We start from the raw sequence: 15322 nt of genomic DNA, 5'->3' as shown, positions 1-15322 counted from the left end.
GTCCTAAAATTTCTTTTGATTTTTGAGAGGGGGCTTGAGGGAACTCTTATGGCCATAGTGCTACCTCAAGTATCTCAAGCCTTATAATCTCCTCTGAAGATATTTTGCATTAGTATCTTCTGACTTTTGCAGGTGTTAGTAGGTCCTATTAAAAGTTGGAATTGGTGGCTTCTGTTGGGCTCCAAAGGCAAGAGAATGAGTGCTGAATGTACTTTGAACCATGTGGGAGAAATGTCTGATATGCTCTTTACCTGTGGATGGTGTGATTTTAATATGAGCAGCTCTCTTCACACCTCACTCAGGGTGAGACTGCAGCTGGCAGACAGCACTCTTCAGCTAGCTCTCATAAAGCTGATTTGATGCTATGATTGGAGGCTTTCTTTTGCACACAATTGTCTGCCTTCCAATCTTCTAATACTCTTCAACTTTTTTGTGTGCCTATGCCTTTTTCTTTCTTCTCTCTTTCTTTTTTTCTGTACTGTAAATTACATTTGAATGATGTGAGAATTTTGTCTGGAGGCATTCACTGCCAGGTGAATAATGTTTCTCCCTATCACAATGCTGGTTTCAGGCCTCATGTCATGTGGTAGATCATGAATCCTATCTTGTGATTGGGAATAACTATGTTATTTTGACATAATAGATAAAACTTCTAGCTGTTCTATGGGGAGCGTAGCCATATACAGGTCCATTTTAAGGTATGCTGTAATCTGCTTCTAAGGCAAGTTTGTGTCTGTCCTGCAGGTTTCCCAAAACCCTGTCCCTTTCAGTTTCCCAAAATGCTACTTTGACGTCACTAATTTGATGGGGATCCTATGTGGGAATACAGCACGAGATCCTAGAGCAAGTCAGTTGTATGTAATTAGTGGGAATAGGTTTCTAAGGTGCATATTTGATACATTGGTGTAACCACACTGATGCTTCTGATTATTGCTAAGTCCCCAAGGCTGACTGTCAGAGTGGATAATGCATGTAGGACTTGGTTTATCTTTAGCTGATGACCATAAATTCAGTAGAGGGAGAAGGAGATATTTTTAAAGAATAGCAGAAGGTGGGAGTAATCTCCCTTGGAATATATCCTACTTCCTTTAACAAGTTGTTTTTGACCAAGTCCTCCCCTCTCTGGTGTAATACAACAGTCCTCATTCTGATAGCATTAACCTGCTCTTTAGAATATAGAGGCCCAGTGAGAAAAGACCTTTAACAGGAATTTATATCCCAAGTCTGAAATGTGCATTTTATATCCGTTATGATCCCTGTGTGCCTGTTAAGGGATTACTTGCGTCTTACCATCCTAAGTCTCTTTCCATAAACAAATGAAACCTTCAAGTCTGAGGTTCAAGGAATATGCTTAGATGAAATATGGCTTAACTGTTCTCTGGGGAGAAAGAGTTAAGGTGGAGAAGTGAAGAATTGATGACCTATTAACTGTTGTAATTTCCCACCTTGAATTATTGACATGTGATGTTACAACCCTACAAATTACCATCTATAAACAGATCCAAAAATATGACCTTTCCATTACAATTGGTCTCAGGATGCCTTCCAGAGCATTACAAACAACTGCTACTAGATATTTTGTTGCAGCTGGAGTGGGTGAAATAATGCAAGGAACTGAAGAACTGTTCTTGCGGATTTCACCCGCRTTTGTCTGATTATATAAGATGTGCTTGAGGGATGGCTAGAATGTCTCCTTTTAGAATTGGGCCCAATCCTCTAGAATTTGGAGTCATCTAATTTTCAGTGATGAAATAAAGCCATTCAACTGGTAAAAGTTGACCGATGTGCCCCCTGTCTCTTAAGAGCAAGCAATGATTGTGCCCACATGCTAGAAAACTGTATTCTTATTCCTCCCACTTCTTTAACTGTGGTGGCCAGTGAGTGCAAGCTTGAATGCATGGTTTGTCTCTCTTGTTTATGGCAAAYTGAGTGCACTCAATTCTTGCTTTGTTGTTGCTTGTATGAGTAGTATTCAGACAAAAGCGTGTGTTGTGTTGCATTTAGCCCTGAGAATTGTGCTGATCTGGGAGAAGCTGAGAACAAGTACACAATGACTTGATTCCCCTTCTTATTTTTATTTTTTTTTTTATTTAGCGCTGTTGAGGAGTAACAGGAGACCAAATTAATGTTGGCAGCCATAGAGATCATAAGGTACTCTTTGAAACCTAGTCCTGAGCCAAATGATTCCTAGGCCAACTCCATTAGCAAAGGGGTTCCTTATAGAGAAGAAACTCAATGTGTGTTTTTTCTGTAGTGACATGTTTCATTGTCATTTGTTAGTAGAAGATGCCTAGGAACTAATGGAAAGGTGGTTTGTGGGAAATGGCATTTGGAAGAAGAGATGTCTCTGGCTCACGGTGCCACAGGACTGAGATTTAATAATTACTTAGTTATACCAAGACTTCTCCTTCCTCAGTTTGTATCTGTTAGCATGTTCTTTTTCATGAGTCATTGGAGATTGTTAGAAATATTGTACATTTCCATCATTTCCACCTGTATTGAATCAAATAGGCTGTGATATTACAGTATGTGGACCAGAAGACTTRGATTTGACTCCTGCTCAAATAGATCTAAGCACTGGGGAAACTGTGACTTAAARAAGCAGATTCGAATCTGCTGAAATTCATTTCCCTGTTTGTTAGAGAACAGGAAAATAAGTTTAAGAATTAAGAGATGGGAGTTCATCAGAACAAACATTTCCTCCTTTCCATAGCAAACTCTCTCAAGCTGTGCATGCTTGGTGTGTGTAATAAAACCAACCTACATCATGCAGCTGCTGTTTGGAGTGATCAGTTAATGTTTTCAGGGCACTTTGGGACCTGTAGATGAAAGGCACTTACATTCACAAGTTTCACCATCCCTGCTGCCCCAGGATGAAAGTTTTTCTTTCAAGATTCAGTTTCTTCCTGGGGGAAAAGAAGGAAGTCTATTATTCAAGGACATCACCCTTATCTCTGTTGTACTTGCCTTGTGGCCATGCAACATCATTCAATAATTCTGTCAAGTGTTATCTTATGCTTGTGACAGAGAGCTAAACAGTGATTTATTGCTTGAATACACATTGCTTTCATGAAAGTGATTTGTTTAAACAACAGTAAAGTGCTAAATAAATTATTCATTGCATGCTAATTTTTCACTTTTATGTGCTGCAGTGATCCCAGGATAAGCAATTTGAGGTATTATACGCACCATACCTATTACAGGTTTTGTCCATTTCTTCTGCCCTCCAACAAGGTTCCTTTCACAAAGACTGACCTCTAGCTTCAGCCTTTTTCTACTTTGTTGCCTTTTATTTTTYTTTCTATTTCTTCAGAAAGAGTTGGATGAATTATGTTCAAATAGAGGCTTGGATTACTGGTTAGGGAAATACTGTGCATGCTTGGAGTTTATGGGTATTTCTAAATCCTTCAAAAAAAACTCTGGGTCTTAACCAGGAAAGGTACCATCATAAATACAGCTGGCAAAGCAAGATCCTAAAGGAGAAATGTGTTTTCATRAAGGATTTCTCACACACTCCCTCAGTTTGTGAGAACGGGTTGTATGCTGTGCTCTTTTTAGCTACCAGGACTGTGCTCGAGTAGTAGTTTGCATGTGAAATTAGATGTTTGAGGAGCTCCTAAGAAGCAAGTTTTCACTTGTGGACATAGGCTTTCTAAACTTGCTTCAGAAGCGGCTTCTCAGCCCTTCAAATCTTTGTTCCTTGGCAAAGCCCAGAGACTCCTGAATGGCTCTGGGTGTTTCAATAGCCAGTCCAAGAGCGGGCCAGGCGCAGAACAGCACAGGGCTTTTCTTCACTTGAACCTTTCACCCTTGCTGGGTGTCCACTCTAAATCACAGGCAGTAACTGCATGCTTAAGCAAGAGCTGCTGAGTGACAGTGAGGATAATAGGGTGTAAGAGAAGAAATTTCCTTCCAAGTGGTTCAGGGCTTCACCCTGCTCTGGTCCTAATTCTCAAATAATCCCCCAGAGGCCTGTGTGGGTATTCAATGAAATGAATAAACAGAAGGCTGCATTTCCCTCTCCAAGCAGGCACAGGGCTCTCATGCTAATGGCTTTTAAGCATCAATGCAATTATAGTGTGTAATCGATTCTCCCCATGCTGACTTTTTTCTTCAGAAATGAAACCTTGTCTCTTTCTTGACTATTTGCCTTTGTAWTAAAACATTTCAAGATGACAGACAGGCATTTTTTTTTATCCCTTGCTTTTTGTCCTCCTTCCCTTCTTCCCTTCCTCCTCCTGCCACTGGAGCACAATCTATTACATTTACTTGGGAACCTGAGTATCTCTGCTTTTGTTCCTGTAGTAATTTACTCCCTGGAACTTTCTGTTGCTCTTTTAGTTTATTTATTTTTTAACTTTGTAAATCACATGTGGAACTGTTCAGAAATGTTTTCCCTTTTTTTTTTTTTTTGCATTGAATGAAAGAAGAATTTGTCAAAATGAAATTGGAAAGAGGCTGAAAGCAACGAATGTTGTTTCTTGTGTAAATTATTCGGTATGTCAGTGGTTAGGGTTTTTTTGAGGAACTTGATAGAGCCAGGTGTGAGATCCCTTTGGAATCAGGAGAAGTAATTTAGTGCCTTGACCTCTGGACTTTATCTGTTATAGAAACACAATTTATTTTCTGCTTTGATTGTTATTTTTTTTTAAATCCTAACAAATTTCTGTTTCATCCATACAAAGAGCATAAAGACTGGAGGTGTCTTTAAAATATTTGTGGGATAGAAACCTTGTCTTGCCTGCCTTTATGATGGTTTGTATTGTTGCCTCTAAAAGCTGTCATCACACAAGGGACTCCTGTAAATTGAACATAATAGAAACCGTTGTATATCCTTCTTTGGACATTGCAAGGCCAAGTGCTTGGCAAWTATTTTTTTCTTGCCTACAAGAGATTATTAAATGTGCTATCAATATAAATGAATGCAAATGAATTTAAACAGCTTTTTGAAAGCTAACAGTATGCATGATAACTAAAAGAACATGAGAGTTGACCTGGCCTCTGCCCAAAGGGAGTCCACTGCTTGGATGTCCACTGCRTCGGCATGCATGTTTTGTATTGTGTAAAATGTGCATGAGCGTTGGGCCATATGTGTTTTCTCTGTATTTTTAAGACCTCGGTGCATTTGTTCTGCCTGAAATTCTCAAGTTTTCCCTTGACTTCACTGAAACTTGCAGAAGCCACAATGTACTTGTGTATACATAGTGCATTTTGAACCTACTAACTTCAACTGCTGTCCTAGGTCTTCTGCTCTGAAAAAGAGTGAGCAATCAATTCAGGACACTTGTGTTTTTACAGACCGTTATTATAACGTAAGACATTGTTGTCTCTTTCCTAAATTACAGAATCTTAACTTATTGAGTCAGAGCTGTTTTATATTTTTGATCATCCTTGCTGCCTATTTCTGATTCTTTTGAGCACAATAGCCTTGATACAGCTTTTGATATAGGAAGAGTGTAGCCTGATGGTTGTAAAGTTGTTAATAAGTTTTACACTCTACATAGCCAGTTTCTAATGCTTTTTCTCTGATCATCTGCTGTTACAGACAGGATAGTGGACAAAATCTTTCTGTCCTGCCTGTTACAGGATGCAGAAAAATGAAGGTTTTTATTTTATTACTTACTCTTAAGGAAAGTTATGGTGGAATTGAGTTACTAGTTTGGGAGTCTTTACTTGTGTTAATTGTTCTCCTCTGTCCTCGTACTTTTTTGCCTAATGATGTGTGAATGTGAGTCCATAATCCGCAAAAAAGGCAAACCAGATAGACTTTTATATTCTAAATAGTTCTCAATACTTGCCTATTTCTAGGTGATCCTGTTACTTGCTGACTGGTATTAAAAATAAAAAATAATTATATGTAGGACAAGATTTATACTAGTAATTTGCCCCAATAATGATTTTTTTGGGAGTTTTTCTCTTTAACTAGATTGTGGAGTCCTTGGTCATGAATTATTCAGATTTATTTATGAATTTCTTTCTGTGTGTTTGTGGCTGCCTCAATGAACAGCTCATTAAGAATATTCCTGAGTTGTGTGGGATTTTTGTGTGTATGTGTTTTTTGTTCTTGTTGTTTTGGTGTGTGATGATTTTACTTGATTTTTTGCTTTTTTTGAGGGGTGAGGAAGAGACAGGATGCTTTTTCTTAGTCCTGCAGTTCTGTGTTTTTCAGATGATTCTAACAAAATGTTGAATAAAGGAGCATTACACACACCAGTAATGTTGAGAGGTGATGGGTCCCAGGTTGGGAAACTGAACAATTGTAGGACTAAATGGTTTTTAGGTCTGTAGTTGACACTTCACAAATAATGGTCTGTTGTGACTTTTAAATCCGCATTGAAAACTGGTAGGGCCAATCCTCTGGCACAATTTTCAGTAAATCCAGAGGTACTGTTGTAAAAATCAGACTGAGAAGTTATGGCAAACACTTAAAAAAAAAAAAAAATCATTGTGTTCTTCTCTTTGAAAAATCTGTGTCACCATGGAACTATAAAAGTTGTTTGTTTGAATTTAGTAGCCTATTGTGATGTGTATAGTGGAAAGTATTTGCAGAGAGGGCCTGGGAGTGGTTGTGAGAGCACCAGCTGGTAAAACATCGCGAAGTTGAGAACCTTGTAGATATAAATGAGATTCAGCTGGAATATTTGCCAGACAATTTTGCACAGTGACCAAACTGTAAATACAAAAACTCTTCTAGTCTAAATCTTTGTTGAGACTGTTCTTAAGCTAGGCTAATTTTAACTTGTGTTTATGTGGCATTCCTGGGAACAAGCATGCAATGGTCAGTGAGCAGTGAAGTCTTACAGATGTTTGACGCACACTTTAACCTGTACCAACATAGCTGGTTCAGGTGGTGGTTTCCCTGTAGCTGTGTTACCACTTCCTTCTCACCATCAGTAAGTTGATCAGCAGCAATGTGTAGGCACTTGGTCACTATACCTTCCTGGCCAGCTACTTCAGCATCATTTATCATAAGGTGAAGTATTTTTTTTGTAGTTGGGGGGAAAAAATGTTAGGTTAAAAATAATCCTTTCATTACAGCTGAAAGTAGCAGTACAGTTAAAAAAAAACCCAAGAGCCTTGGCCAGTACCTTGCAGGAACCTTGCTAGAGTCATTTGCAGAAGAGTTAAAAACAAGTCTTTTGTGTTCTAAGGGATGTGTCTGCAGAGACACATCCCTTAGAAAAAAAAGAGAAAAAAAATCTGGCCCAGATTTAGGACTGGCTTACAAGTGCAAGGTGCACTGTAAGGTGAGACAACATGGACCAATCAAACATGAGTCAAACTAGATCTGTGAAAAATTTAGCTGCACTTGCCCTAGAATTTCTTCTAAGACAACAGGGACCTTTTGGGACCTGAACTGGCAATTTCAGCCTTTTCTGTGCAGCTAGTGATTTTCTCAACCTACAGATAAGCCCTTCTTGTCCTGGATCCTAGAAACWGAATCAGTTTGGGAATGCTTGACAAATTGGCTTTTCTTTGGAAATGCTGTTTTGGTTTGAATCAAAACAATGGTTTCTGAAACATGGAGGCYCTGTCCTTTCCAGCTATTGGGTCCTATATTTCCTTGGGAGATGGGCAAGCCAAGTTGAAGTAGGTGTTTTGTCTGTTTTTTTTCTCAGGTGAATGAACTTAATCCACCAAGGCCTTTTTTTCTATCTCTGCTGCTGGGGCTTTTCCACATCGTATGAATAATTTAAACTTTTTCAAGACTAAGTTGTGGCTTGTGCACTCATTGAGGGTGTGATAAACCATGACCAAATCTCTTCTGCTTTTGGCTAGTAGCTCAGAAGTGACGATGATTTTTTTCCTTGACTTCCATACCTGATAGGGCAAAATAGTCACTTCAAATGATCCTAGTGAATGGACTTTCTGAAGTCTTGAATTTTTGAGCAGTTGGAAAGACCATTCGTATTCACAGCAGAGCTGGCCTAAGTCTGGATTTTCAGCTCCTTTTCACTGCATTTCTAGTCTGCTTGTTCTTTTCATTTTGGCCTTGTTAGTTTTTATTGATTGGTGAATGGAGAAAGCACAGACTCACAGAAAACAAAAACAAGCGAGAAAAAATGTTGAGACAGTATTTTTTGTTTCATTACTGTGCTCCTTCACAGCTCGTATTCTGACATTTAAACCAACATAATATGCATGTCTCTGTTCATTACACTCCTTTGCACATATAGTGACAGCCATAAAGGTGGAAAGAAAAAATCAAGAACAGTACCAACCTTTGTAGGTTAAGTAATAAAGAAAAGAGAAAAATAAGGAGAAAACACTTCTAAAAGAGTAAAAATAACCACAATCATGACTTTACATAGGTTAGTCAAGTAACTTTGTGAAAGGGAAAATAATATGGAATTCTAGTCAGAAATAACTAGCTTTCTGTCCCACAATTTATTGTTTTGGATATGTATCTTTGAGCTGATCTATTTCTAGTGTTTGAGCCGCAGTAAATGGTGCAGGGAGACTGATGAAACTCAAAATAGACTTAAAGATATTCAGGAATTTGATGTAGACCCATTAAAATGGGAATGATTATAGGAAAGCCGCTTACATGTATTGGATATAGGATATTGGTACCATTTGATTATATCTAAGCTATTTTCTAAAAAGCTGGTGCATATAGATACGTGTGTGTGTGTATGTATCACATCATGCTTCCAAATAGAAATACTACTTTGGAATTGATAAATGTTAGAATTTTTATTCTACTTTTATATCAAAGCTAATTAACCAGGATATAATGCTATTTTGAGTTCAAGGTAGCTAGTCTAGAATTAACATTGACACTTTGATAAGTCTAGAGATTCCTCTGATTTTAGAAGTATTGTAAGAGCTAACTTAATGAGTATATATATGTGTGGGTATATATCTACCTACGTATGTTATAGAACACAYAGTTCTGTTTTTTCCATTGGTTCTCAGAGAACTACACTGTCCTGCGTAAGACTGTAGATTTTGCTGAAATTTATGGGCAAAATAAAAAGAACAAGAGACACTTCAGCTTTCTAGTTGTTTAACATTTTTTTCTAACGTTTTTAATTTTTGTCATTTCATATTCTTTCTGGAATGTCCATTGCAGTTTGTTTCTTCCTGTTGAAGACATTAAAATTGTCTCTGACTTCTTTTGTGGAGAGTTTTGAAATTTGTGAACTTTCCTCATAATTGAAAGAGCCAAAATTTGAGTATTAAAAAAAAAAAAATAGGTTTTCTCAACACTATTAATTGCATACTGCTAGTCTTGTAGTACTCTGTAAAAGTGGACCTGATTAGAATACCCTGGTTTTACAGATGGGGAAAGTGTTCCTTCAGACTCTTGCATGATCTTCCCTAAAATCCTAGGTGGCAAGGAGTTGAGGGGAAAATTTCTACTTTTCTTCGTTACTCTTCTCAGTTTCTGTGCTACCTTCAGGTCTGCATCTAAAATGCCCAGGTATCAAAATATTTATTCATCAGAGGAAACTGTGTTTGGGAAATCTGTGCTACAGAATAAATCCACCCATAGACAGGCCTGGGAAAGGTGAGCTGTGCTCTAGCCAGATTAGCTGGAGCAGCTGATARCGAAGCTCCTTGGAGCATGACKGGGGAAAAAAAAGGAAGGAAAAAAAAAACCAAAAAATGCGCACACATACAAAATCCTCCACACATCCTTGAGTGCTCTTGACTGATTTTGTTCTCAGTTTTTTTCAGKTTTTTTTTTTTTCTGATTTCTCTGGCAGGCAGGAGGAGAGAGGCCTGAGAGGGACAGCAATGCTTGGAAGAGCAGTGAACAACTGTGCTGTAGCTGTGATTTTTGTCCAGTTGCTTCCCAAATTCGAGGGGTGCTTGAGACTTGGGGTRTCTACAATTCCTACATCAGAGGGGAGGCAGCCCCGCGGGCTGGTGGCTCAGGTGTATGTTTTAGCTTTCTATTATCTTTCACCTGGAGAGCAGCTATTTGGAGATGCTTTATGCTCGCACACAAACTCCCTCTCTTCCCCCTCCTTCCCTCCTCAACTTTTATGTGGAGTAGGAGCTTTATAGACCCATTCAAAGAAGGCCATGCGGGATAACAGCAACATGGTTCTGTATCTGCAGCCAGCAGCTGCCCTGAAGCAGTCCTGGGGCTGTGGAGATGGAAACGGAGACCCAAGAAAGCTCTGATGGACACAAGCCCTTCATAAGCATGTGCACCCTCTGCAGATGCCATCTGATGCATCACCAGGGAGATGGGCATGTCAGGAAGACCTCCAAAAAGAAAGGATGTGTGTGTGTGTTTGGGGGGACCCTTGAGAGACCCCTTCAAGCAGACTGAGTCACCWTTTCCACAGCACTGGGGCCTGTGAGCCTGGAGGAGAGGAGGCTTGCAGACAGGTCCCATCACTGATGAGGCAAGTGGACCAGGCAGAGCACTTGGTGGCCAGGCCAGGTCTTGTGGTGGGGCAGGGCTGAAGCCCAGGCAATGGTGAATGAAAGTGGTCTCTGTGGCCGTGACCTCCCTGCAGCCTGTTGCCAAGGTGGATGGGTTGTGCTGGTTGAGTTCTGGTAGCCACACCTTCAGTGGGTGATGTGCTTGGGTTGCTCATGATTCCCTGCAGGATCTTCTCTTTTGCTAAGGATTGTTCGTGACTCATTTTATAGCCAGTTAGTTTTCCTCAGGGTTGTCAGGGTGAGGCCCTTACTCAGGCATAACCAGTATGTGGTCATGATGAACCGTGAGGAAGTGGAAATGGGCGCATGGAGCAGGGGGAGGCTGCTGTTCTTCTCATGAATGCATCTTCCACAATGAATGAAGTAGAAGTGCCAGATCTACTGCTGACAGACCGCTTGGCTCTCTGAGACACTCGCTTCATGCTCCCTCACATCCTCAGCCCTGCGTGGCCGTGCTGCCGCAGTCCATCCTGCAGATCTGACCCTTTGGGAAGGGACAGCGATTGGCACAGCTGCCAGCAGCAGTCACAAGCTCTGTTTGCTTCCCCTGTGGGAGGAAGAGCTTCCCTGGCTCTTCTCCACGTTGCTGCCAACTTCCACAGAGCTGATAGGAACTGTTTTCTCCGGTCTTTGCTGCTTTTCTGAACTGGCTGAAATTGAGTGATGAATACAAAAGTTATCAGGGAGCAGGGCTGTATCTGTAAGCCTTGTTTGTTAGGAAGTCAGGCTGAAAATAATAACGTGAAGGTATATAGATCAGTGTTTCTGTCAGGTAGGAAGTGTCGTGCCTCTCTGATTTACTGCAGTGCTAATGGGATAGAGGGGAAGAGAAGATATACAGCACACTGGCACAGAGAAATGCAAAATAAATTAGTAGCAATAGAAATGGTCTGGTGGTTTATGTCCTAAATGTAGGAGTTGTTAAAGGATCCCATCATCTTGAAAGTCAGTAATTATTTTTTAAGGCGTTAACAAAAGAGCAGGCTGAAATGTTTTGCTGGAAACTTTTTGCTAAAATTACCTTCTTTGCTTTACCTCCTCTAACCTGCAAGGTAATTTTATTCTTGAAGTGTCTGCATTGGCAGGAGGGAGAGGCTATTTATCAAAAGAAGTAATAAAACTGCTAAACCTAGAAACACTTCCACTCTGACTAAAGCTGAAACTTCTCACTGAAGCAGTAGGAATGTTGTTTGGGAGTAGTATTTGAAGATCTGTAGTCTGACCTCCTATTCAAGGCAGAACTGGTACCATCTATAGCCTAGATCAGTCATGGTTTTGCCTAGCGTAGGTCTTGAGAGTTCCAAGGGGTAGAGGTTCTGCAAATCTTCTGGGTAACCTATTTCCTAATGTCCAGGGTCCTGGTCCAATTTCCTAATGTCCAGTCAGGGTCTCCTAGGACTCAGTTTGTGATCATTTTGCATATTGGGGAAACTGAGAGAAACTTAACCACAATCTCACAAATAGGGACATCTATTTGGAGAAGGTAAGTGGGGAAGCAGAGGGAATCTGAGAATACAGAAGAGGAAAATTCGGTTCCTTCAGCTTTTTAAAGCTATATATTTGCCAGGAGAGMTGAAGATGTGGTCCTTTGTAATCACTTTGTGGGCGGTTCTCTGTTTAGTAATTCTACCATACATATGCATGTACATACACTGAAGATTAAGAAATATCATCCCTTCTAAGTTCTCAGGTGTAGAGTCTAGTGCTTAAAAGCCTAGTTTGTTAAAGGATAGGCCAAATCCACAGTGCATGAAATCACTGTATGAGTGTGGTTTAAAGCCCTCTCTGAAACTTGTGACTTCATTTAAAATCTTTTCTTTTTCACTATAGAAGCTGGTATCAATTGATCAGTATATTTCTAGCAAAGACTTTAAGGSATGCCTGCCCCCTTCACAGTGTTCTTAGATTTTTTTTCAAGAAGGGGGACAAGTGGAGACAGGCTACAGGGTTATTCATGGGCCATAGCTGCAAAGATTGACAGTTTCAGTGCTCAGGAAACAGAGCAGAAAGCATTCAGCATTTCTACCACATACAGCGGATTTCATCTTGTATCCTGAAATGTTACGTCAAGCATTCAGCTTCTTCCCACTTCACTTCCCTTCCTAGGGTACAGGAAAGGAAATGAAGACCTGTTGGCAATATCATGCAGAGGAGTTAACAGGGAAAAGTCTGATTGGCTGAACATACATTTCTGAAAATACTTTCCATGTCAGTCTAGGCAAATGCTTTTAACAATTCATTCAATTATGTTAAGAACCCATTGAAGGAATCCTAAGCTCTCCCTGGGGTCATTTCAGTTCTATGAGATTGTAATTGTTTCAGACTAACCATGATTTCTTCTTTTGCCTTCAGGTGATTCTGATTCTGACAAAGCTGTACGACTACAACCTGGGAAGCATCACAGAGAGCTCTCTTTGGAGGTATGGAGATAAATCGAGTTAATCGCTATCTTTGTTAAACAGGAAGAGTCCAGTGCAATTTTTTTATTGAATTTATTTTGATTTTTAATATGCTAGAAACCTTCTGTCTCATATTTGTTACTTGTACTCAAAGAGGCTGAGGTCTGATTGTCATATTCATCCTGGTAATGTATTTCATGAACTTGCTGTTCTTTGATTCCCCCCTCCTCTCTTATGCAGAATCACATCAACCAATTAGTTTTTATTTATCTTATTTTTTTATTGTTTTAAAAAGAACAACCAAACAGCCTTAGACCTTTGTTTGTAACAAAGGATCTGATGGCAAGCTGGAGTCCTTGTGAAGTGGATGATATTAAGATTGAGAGGTAGTATCTGGGAATAAAATTTACTCAAATGAGTAGTAAAAGGCTGTTTATTSAGGACTGTTAGTATTGGCACTATTATCTGATTTCCACCTGTGCAGTGCTGTCTATTCTAGTGGCTTATCGGGGATGCTTTGATGCTCCAATGTTTTCAAGGCACTGTGTGAACCAAAGGAAAGAACTGGGCCATCATCTATTTCTTAAGGCTATTATTTGGTTTTGAGAGTAGATCATGTCTGTGTTTGCTTCTCCAAAAAACGGGTCTAAGTGGTGTCCCTAGTGATCCTTTCAGAAGCTGTAATGGATAAAACACAAGTTCTTTCATAGTTCTATGTATTGAACTCCTATGGGCAGTCCAGAAGCTGTGAATGGTCGATGAAGATGGACAGACTGCTGTCGTCTTTGGAAATGTTGAAACTCAAACTCTTATGAGAATGATAGACTTGTTTAGGAAAGATTTTACAGCTGCAAGGAAGAATTTTGGGTCAGAAGTTGGGAGAATAATCTTACTGTTCAAGTAACTGGGCAGGGATTTAAGAGAATGATATAGGAGGGATTTGACATGGAGTGTCATATAAACCTATAGAGTGCTCTAGCCTACACTAGCCTGCAGGGGGAAAAACAATATTTCTCTCAGGCCTGGAGAAATTGAAAAATAAAAAGAACAAACTAGAACTTAAAAATGTGTAGCATTTGTTCTGAAGAATGGCAAAAATACTGGAAAGTATAAGTATTTTGTGAGGTTAGATAAGCGGTTTCTCATGCTCTGGGGATGGCCAGAGCTGTCTATTTTATACATATTGCTGCTAGAGCAATGTATGTATGTTTTGCTATAATTAGTCATTKTACCCTTGAATGTCTTTCTCATTGTTTCATTGCTCATTGGTGAAGGTCTGGGGTTACACAATGCAAAGACACTTCTTCTTGCAAGAGCTACTTTGCTCATCTGATGTGATGTAGAATTGAGCTGAGATACTGTTTGCAAGCTGAAAACAAAACAAATCAGAGTGGACAACACAACTCTTGCTGAAATGTATGAACTTGGGCACAAAGCTGTTCTGGTAGGCTTATTCATTTCCGAACTGGTTTCTGTAATGCATGTGACAGTGACCTAAATCTTATTCCTGATTCAAAGAGAAGGAGCTGTGGATGTCATTAGAGGATGTACCACAAGCCTAAGGCCCTGGTGGAGAAATAGGCGTAGATCTAGTGAGTGAGTAAAATTGCTTTTCTGGACTTCAGCCAGTCTTAATGTTAGAACGTAATTAAATATGTAGGAGCAGCTATCTTGTTTCCTGTAGTTCAATATCCTATCTCAAAGCAGTGTAAAGAAGAATATACAAACAAGATTATCAAATATGACACTTCCTACTAGTACACTTAGACCTCATTCCTAAGTTTGAAGATTAGAGCCCTTCCTCGCTCTTCATTCTAATGTCTGAGTCTTAAATCATCTTCCATGTTTTTTGGCTATGTTGGGGTTTTTATTGCATGAGCTATCTTCTTTAATATTTCACTGAGACTGAAAAAATCTACTACCTGTGCCTTTTTTTTTTTTTTTTTTTTTTTTTTTTTTTTTTTTTTTAAGGCAAGGAGTCCCTCAAATTGTTTGAGGGACTATTTGGTTTGTTCTGAACCTATTGAGTCTAGATTAGTTTGGCACACACCGCTTTTGAGAACTTGGATACAGCTGCATGCCCAAGCATCCAGAATTCCTTGGCAAAGGCTTTGGACTGGAAGAACTAGGACAGCTAAAATCACCCCAGTTATCTTTGTACTGTTTCACTATTTTTTCCTGATCTKTTCTTTAGCATTCATGGTTGGCGTGAGTGCTGACGCTGATCTTCATTTTTGTATGAGTCACCTGCTCCTGTTGTCTTATGTAAGCCTCAGGTGACTATGTTGTGCTTCATCCTGAGCCTGGCTCTTCTTTTAGATTTCCGCTTGCTATGGCATGTTTTGGGGTCACTAATAAATATCCCTGTGAAGATCCCAGGACAGCTTCTCTGTTCTTAGTACAGTAGAAAGAAATGATAAGATGACTATATCTTACTATTTAGTGCACCTGATGGAGGTTATTAGCTTATGCTTCTCCTGGCTGCTTAAGTGACATATTAATTTAAATCTTTCTGCTTG

The 15322-nt window shown here is 39.6% G+C and overlaps 1 protein-coding gene across 1 annotated transcript in view; it reads left to right on the top strand.

Annotated features, from left to right (window-relative positions):
* Window positions 1–15322, top strand: part of LOC112957051 (VPS10 domain-containing receptor SorCS1) — a 269061-nt gene that overhangs the window by 70065 nt on the left and 183674 nt on the right. The window contains exon 2 of the mRNA XM_026050581.1: window positions 12757–12824. Coding sequence (XP_025906366.1) covers window positions 12757–12824 — 68 coding nt within the window. The remainder of the gene's footprint in view (window positions 1–12756; window positions 12825–15322) is intronic.

This window comes from Nothoprocta perdicaria, unplaced genomic scaffold (assembly GCF_003342845.1).
Source record: "Nothoprocta perdicaria isolate Ctin4 unplaced genomic scaffold, notPer1 scaffold_7, whole genome shotgun sequence".
Taxonomy (NCBI): domain Eukaryota; kingdom Metazoa; phylum Chordata; class Aves; order Tinamiformes; family Tinamidae; genus Nothoprocta; species Nothoprocta perdicaria.
This window is presented reverse-complemented; position numbering and strand designations above follow the sequence as displayed.